A 20,679-nucleotide genomic window follows, 5' to 3' on the forward strand; every position below is an offset into this window, starting at 1 on the left:
CTCCTTTATACACACACAAACCCACACACACACACACAAAGGTACACAGAGAGGAGAGAAAAAGAGATGATGACAGACAGTGCTTGCAGGGTTACTGACAGCATTGTACTTTCCTAGTTCTAATTCTATTCTAAGACCTGCATTCTTGTACTTGGCTTCTATGATATATCCCTATATTCTCACCAAGTTTTTTATTTGTATCCTAAGAGAACCCTTATCAATTCAACTCCCCTACTATCTTTATTACCATGTGTTGAATAATCTAAAGCACAGTTTCAACTATATCATTTACCCCCAATTAAAATCCTTCAATAAAGTTCCACTGCCTGACCATGCGATACAAGCCCCTGCTTAAGCGGATCCCTGCTCATTGCTCCATCCACTCCTTCCCCACCACTTCTAGATTCCAGAGGAGAACATGACCTTTTTTCCTCCATATTTTCATATATGCTATTCTCTCTTCCAAAAATGCTTTATTCCCTCATCTACCTGGTGATCTCTAATTCATTCTCTTAATGCCTCGCTCAAGTGTTATTTCCTCTAGAAAAAGAATACGGTGACACCACCAGAGGTAACCACTTCTTCTGTTCTACTTCTACTGTAGCTAATTCTACTAATGCTCATTTTACATTGCCATAAAATTCTGTATGTGCATATTTCTCTCTCTGCAACTAGATGTCAATTTCCTGAACACAAAGTCTGCATCTTATCCTTGTATTTCCTTGGACATATTTATACCAAATTTTGACTTTATCTTTCTTTATTTTCCTCAAGAAATGAGGAGGGCAGAAATGTGAAGTAAACACAGTAAACTCAATTATGTCTGGAATAGCAATTTACATTTAAGGAGTCTTAGTTACATGCTTAATGCTGATACTACCACCAGTGAACACTCTCCATGAGGACACGCATGTATGATTCAAAACCAAAAGGCAACTGTATGAATGTCACCAAAGTGCTAACCTAAGACGCATACATCCAATAAAATCTTTCATGACCCCTTACCTGTGTATTCTGGATAACAGATAGTTAATGGACTCCTCTTTATTTTTTCTTCAAAAAGGTCTTTTTTGTTGAGGAAGAGAATGATTGAAGTGTCTGTAAACCATTTGTTGTTACAAATACTGTCAAACAGTTTCATGCTTTCATGCATTCGGTTCTAAAAAAGAAACAAGGATGATAGGCCAGTAACAAAAAGTAAAAGCGGATTAACTGTTAATGAAAAAAACAGACTAACAAGTTTTAAAAGCACTGAATGACATTCATGGAAATAAGCCAGACAAGGATAACACACAGGCTGGGTTAGTCCTCATTTTTGTAATTCTTGGGGGTGGGAAGAAGGGTTGGCTAACAAGAGGACTTAATCCTGCCTGCATACTCAATGTAGCTATCATATCTCTTTAAAAGCAACAGGGCATGGACCAATATTTTGAAAATCTCACTGATAAGGAAAAAAATTAAGGATTATTAAGTCTTGGTTCAATGACTAAATGGATGCACAAAGTCTTCCTAAGAGTTATTTTCCATTTCCTGGCTGCATTAAACAGACTTTTTACCAGAACTTCCAACATACCATCTCCTCATCCTCAGCCAGAACAAGGTCGTAATCACTGAGGGCCACACAGAAGATAATTGCTGTCACTCCCTCAAAACAGTGAATCCACTTTTTTCGTTCTGATCTTTGGCCGCCTACATCAAACATCCTGAGTAATAGGAAACAAAAAAAAAAGCACAAATTCAGCAAGGTCATCCAGGTACTTCTCCCTAAATTTAAATAGTTAAGGAACCCACTGCATATTCACAACCCCCCTCTTTGTAACAGAAAAGACAAACAAGTTGCTGACGCAATGTAGTCAAAATAATTATCTGTGGTTAAAAGTAAAAGGGAACCACATGAGAAAATAAAATTTTGGAATAATCAAAATCTTTATTTTAGATAAATAGTTGAGCCTCCTCTTTGTTAAAGCTTATACTGGATGTGCCAAAAGTCAGCAGAATAAGCACTGAAATGGAATAAAGGAAGGAGGAGGAAAAGATAAGAAAAATGAAAAACTGAATAATAGCTTGCGATAATAATAGTAATTAATACAATAACTAATATTTATTGAGTGTTTACACAGTGCCAGACATCACCCTAAGCACCTTAAATACCCTAACTCATTTTATTCTCGTAACAATCTTCTAAATGCTTTTTTTTATTGTTGTAGTTTAAGTGAAAGTTTACAATTTAAGTTAGTCTCCCATATAAAAATTTATACATACATTGTTATGTGACCCTAGTTGCTCTCCCTGTACTGTGACAGCACACTCCTCTCTAAGTACTATTTTTATTATCCTCATTTTACAGATGAAGAAATTGAGGCACAGACATGTTAAATAATTTGCCCAAGGGCACGCTGCTAACAAATGGGGACTGGGGATCTGAACCCAAATACTCTTAACTCCAGAGTCCAAGCTCTTATTCACAAAATACCATTCTACCTCTCAAAAGGGTTCACTTCTTTAGTTAAAAGAGAACAATGAAAAAATATAAATTCTCCAGCTTGCACTCTGCTTCCACAACGTCTCTCTACTGATTCAAGTCTTGCACTCTGCTTCCATAACCTCTTTCTACTGATTCAAGTTTTTCTTACTTTGAGGAAAAAAAAATTTTTAGGGGATTGTGAAAAACTAAATCATATTTTATGGTAGAACCTTAAGAACACAGTATCTAAAAACAAAACTTAAACGAGTATTTCCCAACTCTACCAAATCTTGAAACTAATTAATAATAACAAAGCCTCAACTGTTCACACACTTTTTGTCCCACTCCAGATTAGTCTACTACTCCGTTCTTCGGAGCTTCCTTGATATCCTCATTCAACTCCTGAACTTCTGTCAACAGTGCCTTCATCTACCTCCTACAGCAGTGGAACACCTGTGTGCTTCATCTTTTAGCTGATGTTAAGATCTGAAAACGTATGCATGGAAATGGTTAGACACTCTTAAGATCTATGTTTGATGATAATGATAAGGTTTTTAAAGGTTGAACTCTGCCAAGCTGGTTTACTATGTCAGATCTACAGTGTCTAGGGGACTAAATTTCCAGAGATTTTTTTTTCCCCCCAGAAAGTGAGAGAAATAAGACATAGTTGGTAATTTCTCAATGTATGTTTGAAATGAACATTCATCATATCCCTTCATAACCCAGCTTTCTCTTCTGGCTGACCCTGCACAGTCGTTTTCAACCTTTGGTCATTACACATGTAATGATGAAATCACTAACTGGCTTAATACAGAGTCATATTATTATAGGTTTTAGGAAGGCTGACACCATACATTTCATCATGGAAATGTACACCAATAATCTCCATTTATTCCATTTTCTTCCATAAAGTCTAAAACTGGCAGAACACAGTGAAGTTTCAAGGTAAGCTTTTAGCACATATTGACACTGACAATACTATCCACTAATAGATCAACATTTTATAAACATTACCTCATAATTGAGAGGCAAGTAAGCAATTACACAATGCCATGTATATAGAAGATGCTCAATAAATGTCTGAATAAATGGGATAGTGGTTTTGCCTAGAGAGAAGAGGAAAAGGAAGAAGTGATAGTACTTCATAATAAGATAGCTACATGCCAACAATAAACTGGGTGTGGCACCTTAATTACATCTGGCTATTGATCCTGGTATAAAACACTGACAGGATTTACCTAACTTAAGATCTATGCCAACCTAAACAAGAAAGTTTCCCACACTAAATAAGTATAAGAAACAATAATTAATTATAAATGGACTACTAATCTTATAGTACACACAAGAAATTTCACTCTATGGTTTCATAGGTAATAGTCTATGTGGCTTTCTTGCTCTTCTTAAATTCCTCGGTACTTAAGATAAACAATTACTCTATTTTAAGAACATTTGGCTCAACTGCTGTTTTCCTACACCGGGTTCAAATCTGGATTGGTGTATTAAAATTTCAAGACCTTGACTGGCATTTGTTGTTAGCTGCTGTCAAGTCAGCCCCCGACTCATGGCAACCCTATGCACAACGGAATGAATTCTGCCTGGTCTTGCACCATCTCCATGGTCGGTTGCAGACTGGATCATTGTGACCCACAGGGTTTTCATTGGCTGATTTTCAGAAGCAGAACTCCAGGCCTTTCCTCCCAGTCTGTCTGAGTCTGAAAACTCTGCTAAAACCTGTTCAGCATCATTGCAACATGCAAGCCTCCAATGATAGATGGCTAGTTGGCTGTGCATGAGGTACACTGGCTAGGTATCAAACCCAGGTCCCACAAGGTGAGAATTCTACCACCGAACCACCACTGCCCTCTAGTAATGCCTAAACCCTTGTGTGAGTTTCACAAATTCTGTGGATCAACTGTTTCCAGAGAAAACCTAGAAGATCCGAGGTACTAGTTACATTTGCATGCAACAGTGATGACTATCACATTCTACAAAAGAGCATAATGAGATAGCTAAAAATTATATCATATATTGAGAGGGAAAGGTTTACTCCTGATCTCAAAGGTCACAAAAGCAGAAAACTGGAACCCAAAAAGACAGTTCTACTATTTATAAACTAACCCCATTGCCGCTGAGTGGATTCCAACTCATAGCAACCCTATACGACCGAGCAGAACTGCGCCATAGGGTTTCCAAGGAGCAGCCTGTGGATTCGAACCGCCAACCTTTTGGTTAGCATGCACAGTTCCTTGTAGCTCTTAACCACTGCACCACCAGGGCCATTAACACAGAGACAAACTGAAGCCTATTTTAGAATTACTTACGCTGATACGAAATTCTTTTGCATTAATAATATTAGAATTCTCTCTCATTAAAAAACAATCACTGTTTATACGTCATCAACACTCCCAAAAATACCTCTAACCTCAGGCCAATTTTCCATCCTGTACTGTGTTAAGAACTTAGTTGTGGATGATGCTGAGTACAAGTCAGTCCAAGAGGCATGGCAATATTAGCTCCATTCCATTAAACTTAAAGGGAAATGCAGACCAGTAAGAAAGGACTGACACTAGTAAGAAAAGCATTTCTATTTTAATATCAAAATGGTAGAGTAAAGCCACATAACTAAACTAAAAACTGGTTTTCTATCCCTTTAGTATTGTTGTTATCCTTCTAAACAATAAACATTCAATACCTGTTTTGGTGATTCCAACAAAAAAGTAGCTGAAAAGAATAAAATTAAAAATAAAATAAATCGGTAACCATGTGTAATTCTATCGGTAGGTAAATTACAATTTAAGTTTAAATTCCTCCAAACGGACACAAATATTTGATGCTATTCAGAGAAAGAAGAAACGTTTGGACCCCTCATTCAGTCAAAACATTCAAATACTGGCTGATGACTATGATGATAAGTTTCTACACCAGGAAATATTCCCTATAGAATTTTACCCCAATTAAGAGATACTAAGACCACTAGGGCTCTAAGTAAAGATATTTCTGTTTGGCACACTGAGCAAAAAAGCTAATGACTTACTTGAAGTATAGGTCCTTGAAGGTGAAGTGCGTTTCCACAATGCCAGTGGTCTTCACTCTTGTCCGAAGGACATCTTGCTGAGTTGGAATATAGTTGGTTTGAGATATTCGATCCAAATCATTTAGGTAACTAAATAAACCACACATTTACTTTTACCTGGTGAAGTTAACCATTTGCACAGCAAGCCAACAGATTAAACTAGTTTCTTGCCAAAAGTAGATTCTGAACCTGTCACTAAAGTGGCCAAACAAAATCAGACCTTCAGTATCATGATAACAGAAGAAAACGGAACTCAGCATAGGACAATCAAGGTAGGTTCTATATATATTACACAACAGTGGTTTTAATTCTACAGAATTAAACTATGAAGGCCAATTTAAAAACAACAACATGAAAATGTTATTATTAAAGAAAGATTCCTGAAATTTAATACTAACTCAACTGTGCACTGTATAGTACAAAATCTACAAAGCCCTCAGACATTTAAAGTTAATAGCTCATTTGCACATGTAATCATGTAATAGAGCATTAGAGAATGGTGTTTGAATTACTAAAACTAAAAACAGAACTACAGTCAATAAGAATGAATATTTCCTATTTTCAATCAGGAAACAGAAGAACTGTGGGTTTTTTTAATCTAAGCCAAAAATAAAAAAAAAAAAAAAACACCACCACCACCAACAAAAAACAAATCACAAATATCTCCAAAGAAATTTATTTGTTGAATGAAATAATTAAAAGACTGCTTCAAAGCTAAATTTTTCACTAATTTCAGAGTTCCTAAAGATGTTTTGATTAGCAAACTGAAAAACAGATGGCATCATTATAAGTGAATCATTAACAAGCTTCTATAAAACCAAGTGCTACCATGAATGTTAAAGAATCAGTCAAGTTTGGATCAATAATTATGTGGGGGGAAAAAAAAAATAAACCTCTATAAATCACATCTCCTCAAGTGCAGTTAGAGGATTCAGAGGTTAGTGAATATCTGGTTAAAAAAACAACTACAATCCAGCTTTGATGACCACTGGGAAAATTATTTAAACCATCAATACTTGCAACTAAAATACATAATTAAATAAAAGATGGGCAAAAATCCTGAAATGTTTCTAAAGTCAAGTTTTCACTGGAAAAAGTTTTTCAAATATCACTTTAATTCCTTCTTAAAACAATGTGAACTAGAATGAGGGTGGGAAAAGTAGTAAAGTATAATATTGGAGGTAATATTTAAAAGTGTCTTTATCTAGTACAAAGATGAATACAGATTAACAAGAGCTCAGCATTTTTCCAAAATGTACATTACACATTTTCCCAAAATATTCATTGTTACTGAGTACAGTTCTCTTTTTAATTTTGGTAATTTAAACAGCATTCTCTAATGCCCTATTACATACATTCAGAACACACATTCTGAATATATTCTTATAAATAAACATGAGCAAAAGCAGCAAAATAGGACAGCATGTAATTACAAATTTTCTAAAACTATGTAACACTCATGAGAATTGCCTAGACAAAAGATGCTTCAACTTTATTCCAATACTCACCATTTTCCTCCTATATAAAATTTACTATTGTGATCTGGCAAAGGATTTATAAGTGGTGCTTAGTACCAGAGAAATCCATGGTGCAGCCAAGCCACAAGAATTAGCTGCATAAAAAGGGCTATCACAATTCTAATTTCCCTCTCTAGCTGGCTCTATCTGCCAAGCACTCCTGCAGAGGGAATTTATTAAACTGGAGGAGATCCAGAACCCAGCTGCAACAGATTACTCTCCTCCTTCACTTGCTTACTATAAACATAACATGGAGCTACTTTCATAATTCCAAGTTTCTCATTTACATTCCAAAGAGAACTTTTTTCTCCAAGTCATACAAATGACTAAGCGTTCTATAACCCTAAATTGAGACAATCTTTATAAAGGATCCTACAGAGTGTCTGTTAATTAAACATTTCCTTAAAGATGGGCACTGAACTTTCTCTAGGCCATCAAGTTATTTTCTGTTACAGTTTCACAGAGAAAAGTCACTTACTATGAAGCAGAATCATTGAGTTGATATTCCCTGGATCTGCTGAAGCAAGCCTGCACCCCCCCATCTTGCCATAATCGTTTTATCACTCCTGCTAGCTCTGGAGTCATGACTCCTTCTTCAGCACTGCCAGCTAAAACAAATAATTGCCGGGCATCATCCTGAACAAAGCAGTTGAGAAAGAGAGTCAGATCATTCTCTATTTCTGAAAGACTTGATAACACATTATATATTACAAAAATTATAATAACGTTATATTATTTTAAAAGAGGTATTAAAGAGATCTTTTCTGGCAGGGAAGTCTAAGAGAATTTACATTTAAGTCTTTCCTCCTTCTCATTCCACCTAAAAGACAGGATTATAGTTAACAGTCCAGAACTCAGCTGAGGGACGATTCCATTCCCCACCACACCACCATCCCCTGAAAAGATCTCTTCTGACTGCCTCAGTCTCCATCCTGGTTACTCATGATTTCAATAGAAAAAAACTGGTCTGTGAGACAGGCCTATGTAATACATTTCCGTTCTGTTAAAGGAAATCTACAATAAAAATAGAACTGAGAAGACTAGTAAGTAAGAAGAGGTAAAGTCTAAACACGTCAAAAGGAGTAAAACATTAATCAAGCTTAAGGAAAAGCTTCCCAGTCAGCTCAGACAGCAGTACAGGAAGAAGAGAAGATTGAGGCATTTAAGGAGACTTCTGGAAGCCTGGGAGTGGGTGTGAGGGGAGAATAAATCCCTAAGGGAAAAATTCAAACAGTGTCTAGACTTCCCCAAAGGAATAATAATAATCCTGTAAATAAGGGGAGTGGGAAGGAAGAAGGCAGAAGGAGGAAGAAAAAGTAACAAGGAGAGATGTGATCAAATCAATTGTAACTCACAGACATAGCTTTTTATAAGTATGTGATGGTTAAGATTGTGTGTCAATTTGGCTGGGCCATGATTCTCCGTGTTTTAATGTAATTACTCCCATGATTGAATATACTGTGAGTAGCCAATCAGATGAAAGGGAGCCTCCTTGGGGGTGTGGCCCGAATCTGTATATAAGCAGATGTTCTGGCTTTTTGCTCTCTGGATCCTGCGACTGCTTCCTGTCATCTCATCTCCCATTCTTGGGACTTGAGCTGTCAGCTTATCTGCTGAACCTGGTATTCGTCGATCTGCAGAGCCTGTGAGCGGGAGCCCTGCTCTCTGACCTTCCGATCTTGGGCTTGTCAGCTTCTGCAGCTGTGTGACTTGGGAGAGGCCTCTACACTGATCCACGGACTTGGGACGTTCTAGCCTCTACAATCGCGTGAGCTGTTTCTTTGATATATTATATATTTATACACTTCACTGATTTTGCTTCTCTAGAGAACCCAGCCTAAGACAAAGTAGTTACAGTTTCTACACCTAAAATATGTGAGAGGTAGAGGGGACAGAACAAGGCTATGTGAATTTTATTGTTCTGCGTTAGATTCTATCTATCACTACTTGTAAGAGAGTTCAAATATAAACACAGGTCTCATGAGATGATTTCCTCACCTCACATCTAATATTTAACTAGCCCAGAAGATTTCCAAATAACTCTAAAAATGCGGATACTAAAAAAAGCCCATACTGAGTGAAGAAAGAGTAAAAGGAGGGGAGCAATCAACTGTATCAAAAATAGTCATTAGGATAAAGTCAACTAGCAAGCAAAGCATTTCAGAAAACAGGTGAAATCACAACTAAAACCTTCTAAGACTTGTCTATTACCAGAACCTGTGCATCCACTTAAACAAAACCAAACAAAACTACACATATGCACTCAGATTAATTTTGCCAAACTCAAGGTCTTCAGCCTGAATGGTCTTTGTTTTTTAAGATCCCTCTTCCTTTATTACTCCCTTAAGGACCTTCCCTATATTTCTCCTAGTAAAACTCTAGGTCCAACACTCTCTAAAAAACTTACCTAAGAACTATACCCCCCTCCTCTCTTTGCAGAGATAAGAATTTGAATAAACGAATTGATTGAGAAAAGATAAAAAATTCACAAACTTGAAAACATACTGAACAATGAGCAAGTCCTTGGTTCTGAAAATTGCAACTATTCAAATAACCTCAATAAACAATATATATATTTTTTAATACCATAATTCTAATTTTAGAAACTTCAAAATACAGGGAGTTGCTGCTACATATTTTCGCTGTACTGACTCTGTAAACATTCTTCCAGGAGGAAACACTTTTCCCTTACCACTTACTCTCTTCCACTGACTTGCTTTTACTTCTCCACAATAAACTCTCCACAGGTCTATAAAGAGGCCCCTCTTTACAATGAACTTCATACCTCCACCCTTAAGCACGTAAGAAAAAGCGCCCTACCCAACACCCAGCTCTATTCTTATCCATTCACTCTAACCAACTATAAAAAACTAAGAGGAGAATCACAGATGAGACATACGTATAAAGCCTTACGTATGAAACGAAAAAAGAGAAACTTTAAAAAATTACATAGCATTGTATTTGGATGGGAGGATGCTGGAAAGCTAAGTGATTCAGGAGACCTGAGAGGGATTAATGATGTGAACTGCATCTGGTGACACAGGAGTGTTAGGACCCAAAGATTAATGACAACTGAATTGATAAAGGAAAGAAATAAGAAGATCAAGAGAAATAAAGGAGGACAGACAGGAGGAGAGAAATAAAGAAGGGAAAAGGAAAAAGGGTGAAACTAAGAGAAGAAATAAGTAACCGAGATGGAGAAAAAGCCAATAAAGAGAGGAAAGAGAATAAATACAATACCACCGAATAGTTATCTAACACAGCAAATACAACAGAGAAGCAGAATCAGGTGATAGAGAGGAGTGGGGGGGGTGGGTGGAATAAGAATATAGGAGAGAGCTGGTAGGAAGAGGGGGAAAAAAAAGGAAAGAAAAGCAGGAGGTAACATAAGGAACAGAAAGGAATAACACAAGAATATAGACTATTTATTTTTGCTTTAGCTAACAAATTTTCCCTGCTCAGAGGCTTAGAAATATAAAGTCTCTAATTTATGTGATATGGCACCTTTTTACAAAAATATGGAAGTTGTGCCTCATGCATTTCCTCTTCCCTTCCTCTTATGATGGGAACCTCATAAGAACCTTCTTATAACCTCTAATCTAGCTCCTCTTCCCTATGCTACTTCTAAGACACTTCCTAGACTAATACCATCCAACTAGGACCAATCTTGTAATCTTTTTCACCCTCAACAGCTTCCCAACTTATTTCATGAGTATTAATTTGCATATGATAGGCTGAGAGGTTGCTTATAAGAGTTCCTATGCTGCTTCATAGACACAGGCTTTGCCTTTCCGGACAGATTCCCCAAGTCACTGCCTTCTATTTTTCTATAGCATCTATGTATGACACTCTGAACCCAGCACTCAGGAGATGCTGATGACTCCCTAATTCCAGGAAATAAATCCAGCCTGCTGTTGGACTTTAGCTGATGATGAGATAAAAGATCCCACCCCTGACTTTATTTTGACCCTCTCTCCAGTGGCTTCAAACATATAACTTTACAAACTAGACTTTCAGGGCCTACTAAGTATTAAAACTAATCAACACAAGTTTTGAATATCTGACGTGTGTAAGGCATTAAAAAATTATACTAGAACATAGTATAATCCAGTTCTACAGCCTATGGTTCCATGTAGTATAAGGATATACCAAAAATCTGTTGCCATCAAGTCGATTCCAACTCATCGCAACCTTATCAGACAGAGTAGAACTGCCCCATGGGGTTTCCAAGGAGCAGCTGGTGGATTCAAACGGCCGACCTTTTGGTTAGCAGCTGAGCTCTTAACCACTGCACTACCAGGGCTCCTCAGTATAAGGATACAGTATTCTTGAATACCTGAAACCTGTCTTCAAAATTTAGACTTCATGATCATGCCTTACCAAGTTTATTCTGGGAGATCGTTTTTTGCCTTTAATCACTACACCTCAAAAAATAGCATATTATGGCAACTTTTCTTTTAGATTATTTCAATTTACCATGAATTACTATAAAAGTCAAGAGTGCTGTGAAAGTAGCAACTGAATAAAAGTTATTACAGAAACCCAGTGCCCAGACTCTTTGTTGTGATGGTAATCTAATTTCTCTGAAAGCAGATTGCTAACACTTCTCAAGTGACTACACAGCACTTTGCCAAATCTTGTTGCTTAAATTTATTTCCCTAAAACATGAAGCAAATTTTGCCTCTCCCTTAACTGCATCTACTGATCAAGCAAAGAGGAAATGAGAAACACTTACTGCTCTGGCAGCTTCCCCAAAGTCAATCTTCAGTCGTCCCATGGCTCTTATGATTGCAATGATGGACTGTATAGTATTGCTGTAGACAACTACTTTATACTGTTTGCATTCTTCCTCTGAATAGCCATCCTCATGAATGATTCTTTAAAAAGAGGAAAACCACAAGTCATTATCATAGACCTAAAATGAAAAGATACTATGCATTTTTTATGCTTTATGAGGAAATACAGCCATGTCGCGACTTACTTCATCTGTTTCACGATGGTGCTTTTACCAGATTCTCCAGCACCTGAAAGAGGGAAAAAAAACATACTTTGAATTTATCTGTAATCAAACACAGATATACGAAATCCATATGAGCAATAATTATAGATTAATGGCAACCACCATTCCAGGGAAAATTCTGGTGAAGCTTTCCTGTCTATCAGCAAAAACTATGAGCTTCTCCATTAGAGCATTTCACTGTCTTTACATAAAATCGAACCCACTGCCATCGAGTTGATTCCGACTCATAGTAATCCTACAGGACAGAGTAGAACTGCCCCATAGGGTTTCCAAGGCTGTAAATCTTTATGGAAGCAAACTGCCACATCTCTCCTCCATGGAGCAGCTGATAGGTTCGAACCACCAATCTTCTGTTTAGCAGCCAAGCACTTAACCACTGTGTCACCAGGGCTCTCTAAGTATCTATAAAACAAAAAAAACCCCACTGCAGTAGAGTCAATTCCAACTCATAGCGACCCTATAGGACCGAGTAGAACCACCCCATATAGTTTCCAAGGCTGTAATCTTTATTGACGCAAATTGCCACATCTTTCTCCCATGGAGCATCTGGTGGGTTCGAACCACTGACCTTTTGGTTAGCAGCCAAGAGTTGAAACCACTGCGCCACGAGGGCTCCTTTTACATAACTTAATAGACAAATGTAATTCACTGAAAGTGTCCCAGGGTCTGCTTGTTAATACTTGTGTAAAATAGGCAGACCCAAGGAAAAATGGCAACATCAACACCTCTAGGAACCCATCCTCTACATGAAACATCATGATATATACATTGAACATCAGCAAACATGAGATGGTATTTTTTGGCCTATTCATTTTTACTAAGTCCTCTGTGGCTTCCTGCCTATGAGACTAAAAAAAACCTAACCCGCTGCCACTGAGTCAATTCAGACTCACAGCGACCCTACAGGACACAGCAGAACTGTCCTACAGGGTTTCCAAGGCTATAAATCTTTACGGAAGCAGACTGCCACTTCTTTCTCCCGAGTAGCAGCTGGTGGATTCGAACTACCGACTTTTCAGTTAACAGCCGAGTGCTTTAACCACTGCGCCGCCAGGGGCTCCTTCCCACGGGACTAAAGACATTCAAAATAGAAGCAGAGAAGGCATTTGTCTCCACCGCTTTTTCACTGTATACCCCCTCAAGAATCTCATTCTTCTCCTTACTCTGCTGGAATAATTTTAATCTAATGACCACAAATGTCAAAAGGGTCTTCTAAACTCTGTGACAATCAAGCTGCATTTTCCTATCAAACTCAATTCTCTTACCTGCCATGATGCCTATTTCACACCACCTCCTCTCTCTCAAACCTTACAAAGCCCTCCCCACTCCTGACTCTCAGCCGATGACCCTGCCTCTTTTACTGGAAAATTAAAGCAATCAGAAAAAAAGACCCCATTTTCCCATAACCAAATCTACCAAACTATCTTCATCTATATGTTCTCTGCTTTCATCAATGGATGAAATGTCTCCGCCAATGTCTAAGACTAACCCCTCCACTTGTGCACACACCCACCTCATTTTATCTACTCAGGGTCTTGGCTGCTACAATTATCCCAGGACACTCAAATACCATCCATTTTTCTCTTCCCAGTGGGTCATTCTCATCAGTATACAAACACGCTATATGATCTCCCATCTTTAAATCAATACATATACCCCACCCCTACCTTTCCTTAACCTCACATATCTTCCTCTAGCTACTACTCCATTCTTCTCTGCTCTCCTTTATAGTAGAACTCCTCAAATGAGTCATCTATATTCACTGCCTCTGATTCTCTGTCTCCGATCCCTCCTTAACCCACTCCAGCTGGGCTTTCATCCGCTCTACTGACTCGAGGTCTCCAACAACTTCCATCTCAACAAACCTACTGGTCAATTCTCGGTCCTCATCTTGCTCAACCTCTCAAGCAGCATTTGTCCAAGTTGATGATGTCTTCTTAAACTATTTTTTTTTACTAGGCAGGCTTCTAGACACCACACCTTTCTCATTTGACCTCATTCCTTCTCAGTCTCCTCTTCCTATTTCTGAACTGTAAACGTTGTATTGCTTCAAGGCTCTGTCCCTGGCCCTTTTCTCTATCTATACTTACTCTCTAGGTTATCTAACCTCATGGTTTTAAACACCATTCATAAACTGATAGTAACAGTTTACATCTATTTAGTGCTTACTATGTGTCAGACACTATTCAAAGTACTGTGCTTGTATTAATTTACTTAATCCTCACAATAACCCTGTGAGGTAAGTATTATCATTGTCCCCATTTTACAGATGAGGTAACTGAAACCGAGAGATGTCAAGTAACTTGCCCACAATTACACAGTAGTGGCAGAGCTGAAATCTGCATTCACACAGTTTGGCTCCAAAGTTGGTGTATACTGCCTCTATGCTAATGATTTCCAAATTTTGATCTCCAATCTTGGCTTCTAACCTTGGCTTCAGACCCATATATCTAAACCACAAACCTGGTATGACATATCTCATTAGATTTCTGATACGCAACTCAAACTTAACATGCCCAAAATTGAATTACTGACTCCCCATTCCCACCCCAAAACAAACCCTGCTCCTCCCTCAGTCTTCTCATCTCGATAAATGGCACCAGTATTCACCCAGTTGCTTGAGCCAAAAATGGAGATATGTGACTAACATACCAATGAAATGGGGGGCGTCAATGGCAATCTGTATATTAAATATTAGTAAAGCTTTTTTATTCTTAATTTTAAGATTAAAAAAAAAAAAAGTTAGAGAAGTTCTAAGTTTCTTCTTGTACCACAATGGATCACCGGCACATTGGAAACCACAGGTCTAGATCACTGCAAAAGCTCCCTAAATGGTCCAATGCTCAGACCCTGCCTTTCCTATAGTCAGTTTTCCACTCAGAAGCTGGAATGAACTTTGTAAAATGTAAATCAGATCATGTCACAACTCCACCCAAAAGCCCTCCAATGGCCTCCAATTACACTCAAAATAAAATCCAAGGCCAATAAAGCCCAATATGCTCTGGCTCCGGCCTACCTCTTCATTCTCATCTCCTACTACTCTCCACTTTGTTCTCTCTCTGCTCTTGTCGGACTAGCTTTCTTGCTTTCATTCCAACCTACCAAACTGGTTCTCACTGAGCTACATCCTGACTCAGGGGTTTTGCAATTACTGTTCCCTCTGCCTGGAATAATTTTGCAAGGTTTTCTTCTTCATTCAGGCCTCTGCTTCCCTCAGAGAAGCCTTCCGTGATTAATCTACCTAAATAGCCCCAGCACATCACACTCGCCCCATACCATTATTTTTTATAGCACTTATCACTTCTTCACATTACAGATTTGTTCATTTCTTATCTTCCCCACGAAAATATAAACTCCACGAAGGCTTGTTCATCCTTGTATTCCCAGGACCTAGAACTGGGCCTGACATAAATTAGTTACCCAAATAAATAACTGTTGAACAAATAAATGACTAATGTTTAATAAGCATGACCCTTTACTAAATATTTCTCAATTCTACCTGCCAAAAATGTCACTTAAAATTCAAATAATATAGAAATTCAAGATGTCTACATTCTTAAAAAATCAAAAGATATTTACATATTACTTTATCTCTGTTCTTACTACCTAATCAATAATCAAGAGTAGGACTGAACAGTTAACATTCATGGTGTACACACAGGACTTTCTAGCAATACTGTTAGAAAAAATAATCCCCCCAAGCATATTAAAAAGAGCAAATGATTCAATTTTGAGGAACAGAATATGAATGCATACCAGTTATGCTCTCACTTGTTTTTAAGACAGAATTCACAGATTATCCCATTTTAGCAAGAGCTACTAAGTTAACTAGGACAAGTAGAGATTAATGAAGTAATGTGCACCATTCTTTTATATACTGAAAACAGCATTTTTGCCACTCATGTTGGATTATTTTGAATAATCAGTAAATCTATTAATCTCAGATTCAAGTTCTACCCCATGTAATTGCTGACACAAAGTTACACTGCCCTACCTCTCTCATATTTCCAAGGCTCCCTGATAAAATACTGGTCAGTCCTTCAACTTTACTATACATTACATACGTTCTCCTAAGTTTTTATTAGACATCCAGTTCTCTCTCTTAAAAGAAAGCACCTCTTATTGACCACAAAACTTAATACAGGGTGTTTCAATGGGTGTTCCAGGGCATTTTATACAAAGAATGAATCACTTTATACCAAAAGTCTTTGACCCATTCAGTTTCTAGATCACCATGAAAAGTGTTACCCTCTTACCTGTCTTCCAAGCATGAAATTTAAGAGTCCTCTGGAACCCACTCACTCCTCTTCTTTCCTTACATCAAGTTGTAACAAAACCTTCTCTCTTCTTATGCACATTTCTCAAATTAATTCTCACATGTCTAACTCTGACTCTGGGCCTATTATATCTGGTACTGCTGTAATTTTTTCAAACTTCCAGCTCAAAGGCCCTCTCCCTTAGCATCATTTCCAAATGGCAGTATTTTAAAAAGTGTCAGTTTAATGATTATCCAAATTCTTCTAATACTTTCTATAACTCTTTTTTATTAGGTCTGAATGCTTCACTTTTACCTCACTCCCCTGTGCTCCACTGTCCCAGTGTTAAGTGCCCTCTTTAATAACATCTCCCTCTTAGGTGTTTCCTAAGCTGCTTCCCATGCTCCTCCTCCCTCCAATACATATGTGGTATTTGGAACAGCTTTCTTATTTTATATACATCATTTTATTCATCTTTCTCCAAATTTCATCACAAGTTTTAGAGGAGATCCACTGGCCCACCTTCAGTTCACTAAGGCTGTAATGTTGGGGATGCAAAGAATGGAATCGATGCAAAGGACCTACGGCTTGGAGAGGGAAGAACTGAAGATGACTCTGTAGGCAGAAGGGATGGAATGCGCAGGGGGTAGTATATAAAGAAAACTTTGAAAGGTCCCAGGACAGGAGGGAATGGGATCAGTTTGACTTAGAGACTTTATCCTTAAAAGGACACCCCTTCTGAAGCAAGAAGAAAGAATAATGGTGAAGTAGCAGAGATTTTTTGAGAGAAAAAGCAGGGAAGCTGAGGAAGCTATGTTAGATGGTTTATGCTCAATAAAGGAGCAAGGCAATCTGTAGATAATAAGAGGGTAGAATTAATTTAGAAAATCACCTTCTAAAACAAACAAAACAAGTAAGAAAAGTATACACAGTTTAGCACACATAATCACTACCACTTTATAAGAAAAACAATTCACCAGTACATACCCTGCTGGCTACAGGTCTGTAGAATCATTATATTTACCTAAATAAATTCTTCAATTTTATTTTTAATAAGCTCCCCGAGAGCAGGCACCATATCATATGCCCCTTATTTTTTTCCCATAACATATACTATATTATGGGTATGAAAATGAGAGATGGTCATGATGTCTTTGAAAGATATTTAAAAAAAAAAGGCCAGTGAATGAAATTGCTACTATAAATACAATCACTATTATCACATACGAGCAAACTCACTCATCTCTTGTACAAGCTGATTTTAAAAACTAACTCAGAAATGGCTGATATTCAAAAACACTGTGTCATCTGATGCCTTCCTCTTTTTTCTCTTTCATTTTTGACTAAAAGAGATCACCTAGAGCTAGTTCAAAGAAAGTATAATAGTATATTTTGCTCTTTTATACTTCTGTGCCTTCAGGTACAATGTATTTCTTCATGTGTAAAATAGGGGTCAATAACACTACCTATCTTAAGGATTCTGAGAAAATGAAATGAGTTAATTCCTAGAAAATGCTCAGAATGGTGTCTGGCATATAGTAAGTGTTCAATAAATGTCAGCTAGCTACTAATTGTGAATGCTGCTTTCAATGTTCTGAATACTACCACATGATGCTATGGCCCCAAAGAGTTTAATTTAATAAAAACTCCTTGGATATTGCTGTTGGTTCCAAATACCAACAGAAATGGTATAACTAACAACTGTTTCACAGCAACAAAATCCTAGATGGGATTTGGGTTCACACACTAAAACAATAACTTATTACCTAAAAGCTACAGCAAACTATGTCAAAGCATTAGTCATTTTATCCACCCCACTCTGAGCAACAAAACATTCTCTTCCTTAAATACAGTTTCAACCCTACATATTCCTATCTACTACCTCCTCTCCCACACTTCTCACCATCTGTACCCCTACAGCTTTTCCTTGACATTTCCTCACAAGTATTTGTACCACAACCACCTGTGTTAGTGGCACACCTCCTTTTCCTTTAAGTACTTGTTTCTGTGGAGAAATCTTGAAACTTCTCATAGCTCAGGATTATAATTAGAGCAAAGCCCCTTTCTGGATGTCTGGACAGCTAAGTCTCAGTAAGGCAGTATTTTTCGGTAACCCTCTAGTCAGCGCTAGACCAAGACTCTCCCTCTCCAGGCTCCCATTATCAGTCATGTGGGAACATATGACTAGAATAGGCATAGACAGCTCCTCCCTCACAGCAGGTTGAAAACCTAATCAGCTAATATTTTTATTTTTTTCTAACTTAGTCTTACCCTTCATTTAAAACACTAGCAGTTAAAAATATTACTTTTCAGCTAATGATACCATGTAGTCATTCATAAACACTATAAAAGACTAGATTTTAGTCCTAGCTCTGCCATCACTAGCTGTGTGACCTTGGGCAAGTCACCTAACTTCACACCGCCTGTTTCTTTATATATAAAATGTGAAGGGCTTTGGCCTAGGTGTTCTCTATGGTCACACTCTAATATTCTATAACTATATTATAACATTAAAAGCAGACTAAATTTCTTATCCTGCCACACAAAGGCCTGAAATCAAATCACTGATCCACATCTTCCTATCAACCCAACCATTCACAATAGCTAGATCAATTAATGGTTGTAAACCCAACCATTCACAATAGCTACCATAATCATGTACTCCTCCTGCTCAAAAAGGGACAAAGAGTAGAAAGAATTAAAGAATGCAGCAACAGTAACAAAGCCAGAGCTGTCTGGTACGCCAGCCTCCTATGTTCACGCTTGAGGATATTCTATGATAACAAAGTCTCAAACTAGCAGAGCATTGAAGTTAGACTGCTATTCTTTTTTTTTTTAAAAAAAAAAAAGTGAAGACTAAAGATCAAAGAAGTATAGCCCATGTTATTTCCAACAGGAATACCTACTGCTCCCACTGATTCTTTTTATTAACTGGTGGAAGTAGTCTGTGGTGGTGGTGGTTGTTATCGTTAGTTGCTGTCGAGTCAATTCCAACTCATGGCGACCCCATGTGTGCAGAGCAGAACTGCTCCATAGGGTTTTCAAGGCTGTGACCTTTCAGAACCAGACAGCCAAGACTGCCTTCTGAGGTGCCTCTGGGCAAGTTTGAACCGTCAACCTTTCAGTTAGCAGTAGAGCACTTAACAGTTTGCACCACCCAGGAACTCCTGTGTAAGTAACTAACAGAGTGAAACTTTAGGGTAAGGTTAAAAATGACAGGCCATTCAAAATGTTTTTAATACAAAACCCAGTTGCTTCCTAATTCAATAAAAAAGAAAGATCAAAAGAATTACAGACGGGAAAAATGTTTTCTGAGCAAATAAAAATTATGTTATTCATTCATTTTTTCAACAAACATGTTTCCTATGAACCTGGAACTACTGGACATTAAGACTTAATATACAAATAAGTTTATGAATTTATGGTCTCGAAGATCTATTTTTCTTGTGAAATTAGCAAGTTTCCTTAGTCTAAAATATCAGAATCTTTTCACCCAGCCCACTGTCCCCCTAAATATGACAAGTGTCTGCATATAAACATCCTTGAAAACACTATTCTGTTTTCATTCAATTCAAATGTCACCTCCTTGCTGAAACCTTTCCCATTCTCTCTGAACCGTTATCACTCCCACCATGATATTCACTGCCATTGAGTTGATTCTTTTTTTTTTTTTAATTTTACTTTAGATGACGGTTTAGAGAGCAAATTAGTTTCTTATTAAACAATTAACACACATACTGTCTTGAGACACTGGTTGCTGTCAGGGATTGAATTGTGTCCCCCCAAAATACCTGTCAAGTAGGTCATGATTCCCAGTATTGTATGACTGTGTGTTGTAAATGCTATCACTATGATGTAATAAAATGGATTAGCAGCAGTAATATTGATGAGGTCTACAAAATTAAGTAGTGTCTTAAGCCAATCTCTTTTGAGACATAAAAGACAGAAGTGAGCAGAGACACATGGGGACCTCACACCATCAAGAAAGCAGTGCCAGGAGAAGAGCGCGTTCTTTGGACCTGTTGGACCTAAGGTTCCTGCGCAGAGAAACTCCCACACCAAGGGAAGATTGATGACACAGCCCTTCCTCCAAAGTCAGCAGAGAAAGCGTTCCCCTGGACCTGACAGCCTGAATTTGGACTTGTAACCTACTAGGCTGTGAGAGAATAAATTTCTCTTTGTTAAAGCCATCCACTTGTGGTATTTCTGTTATAGCAGCACTAGATAGACTAAGACAGTTGCCAACCCCCACGACATGTCAACACTCTCCCCCTCTTGATCGTGGGTTCCCCATTACCAGCTTTCCTATCCCCTCCTGCCTTCTCTTCCTTGCCACTGGACTGGTGTAC

General features: G+C 37.8%; 1 protein-coding gene across 1 annotated transcript in view; it reads right to left on the bottom strand.

Annotated features, from left to right (window-relative positions):
* The window catches only part of GNAI3 (G protein subunit alpha i3), a 58,261-nt gene that overhangs the window by 8,349 nt on the left and 29,233 nt on the right, over positions 1–20,679 (bottom strand). The window contains exons 2-7 of the mRNA XM_004388024.3: positions 12,036–12,078; positions 11,790–11,931; positions 7,533–7,690; positions 5,499–5,627; positions 1,574–1,703; positions 1,006–1,159 (exon numbers count right to left, since the gene is read on the bottom strand). Of these exons, the coding sequence (XP_004388081.1) occupies positions 1,006–1,159; positions 1,574–1,703; positions 5,499–5,627; positions 7,533–7,690; positions 11,790–11,931; positions 12,036–12,078 (756 nt within the window). The remainder of the gene's footprint in view (positions 1–1,005; positions 1,160–1,573; positions 1,704–5,498; positions 5,628–7,532; positions 7,691–11,789; positions 11,932–12,035; positions 12,079–20,679) is intronic.

Source organism: Trichechus manatus, unplaced genomic scaffold, assembly GCF_000243295.1.
Source record: "Trichechus manatus latirostris isolate Lorelei unplaced genomic scaffold, TriManLat1.0 scaffold00204, whole genome shotgun sequence".
In the NCBI taxonomy this organism is placed as follows: domain Eukaryota; kingdom Metazoa; phylum Chordata; class Mammalia; order Sirenia; family Trichechidae; genus Trichechus; species Trichechus manatus.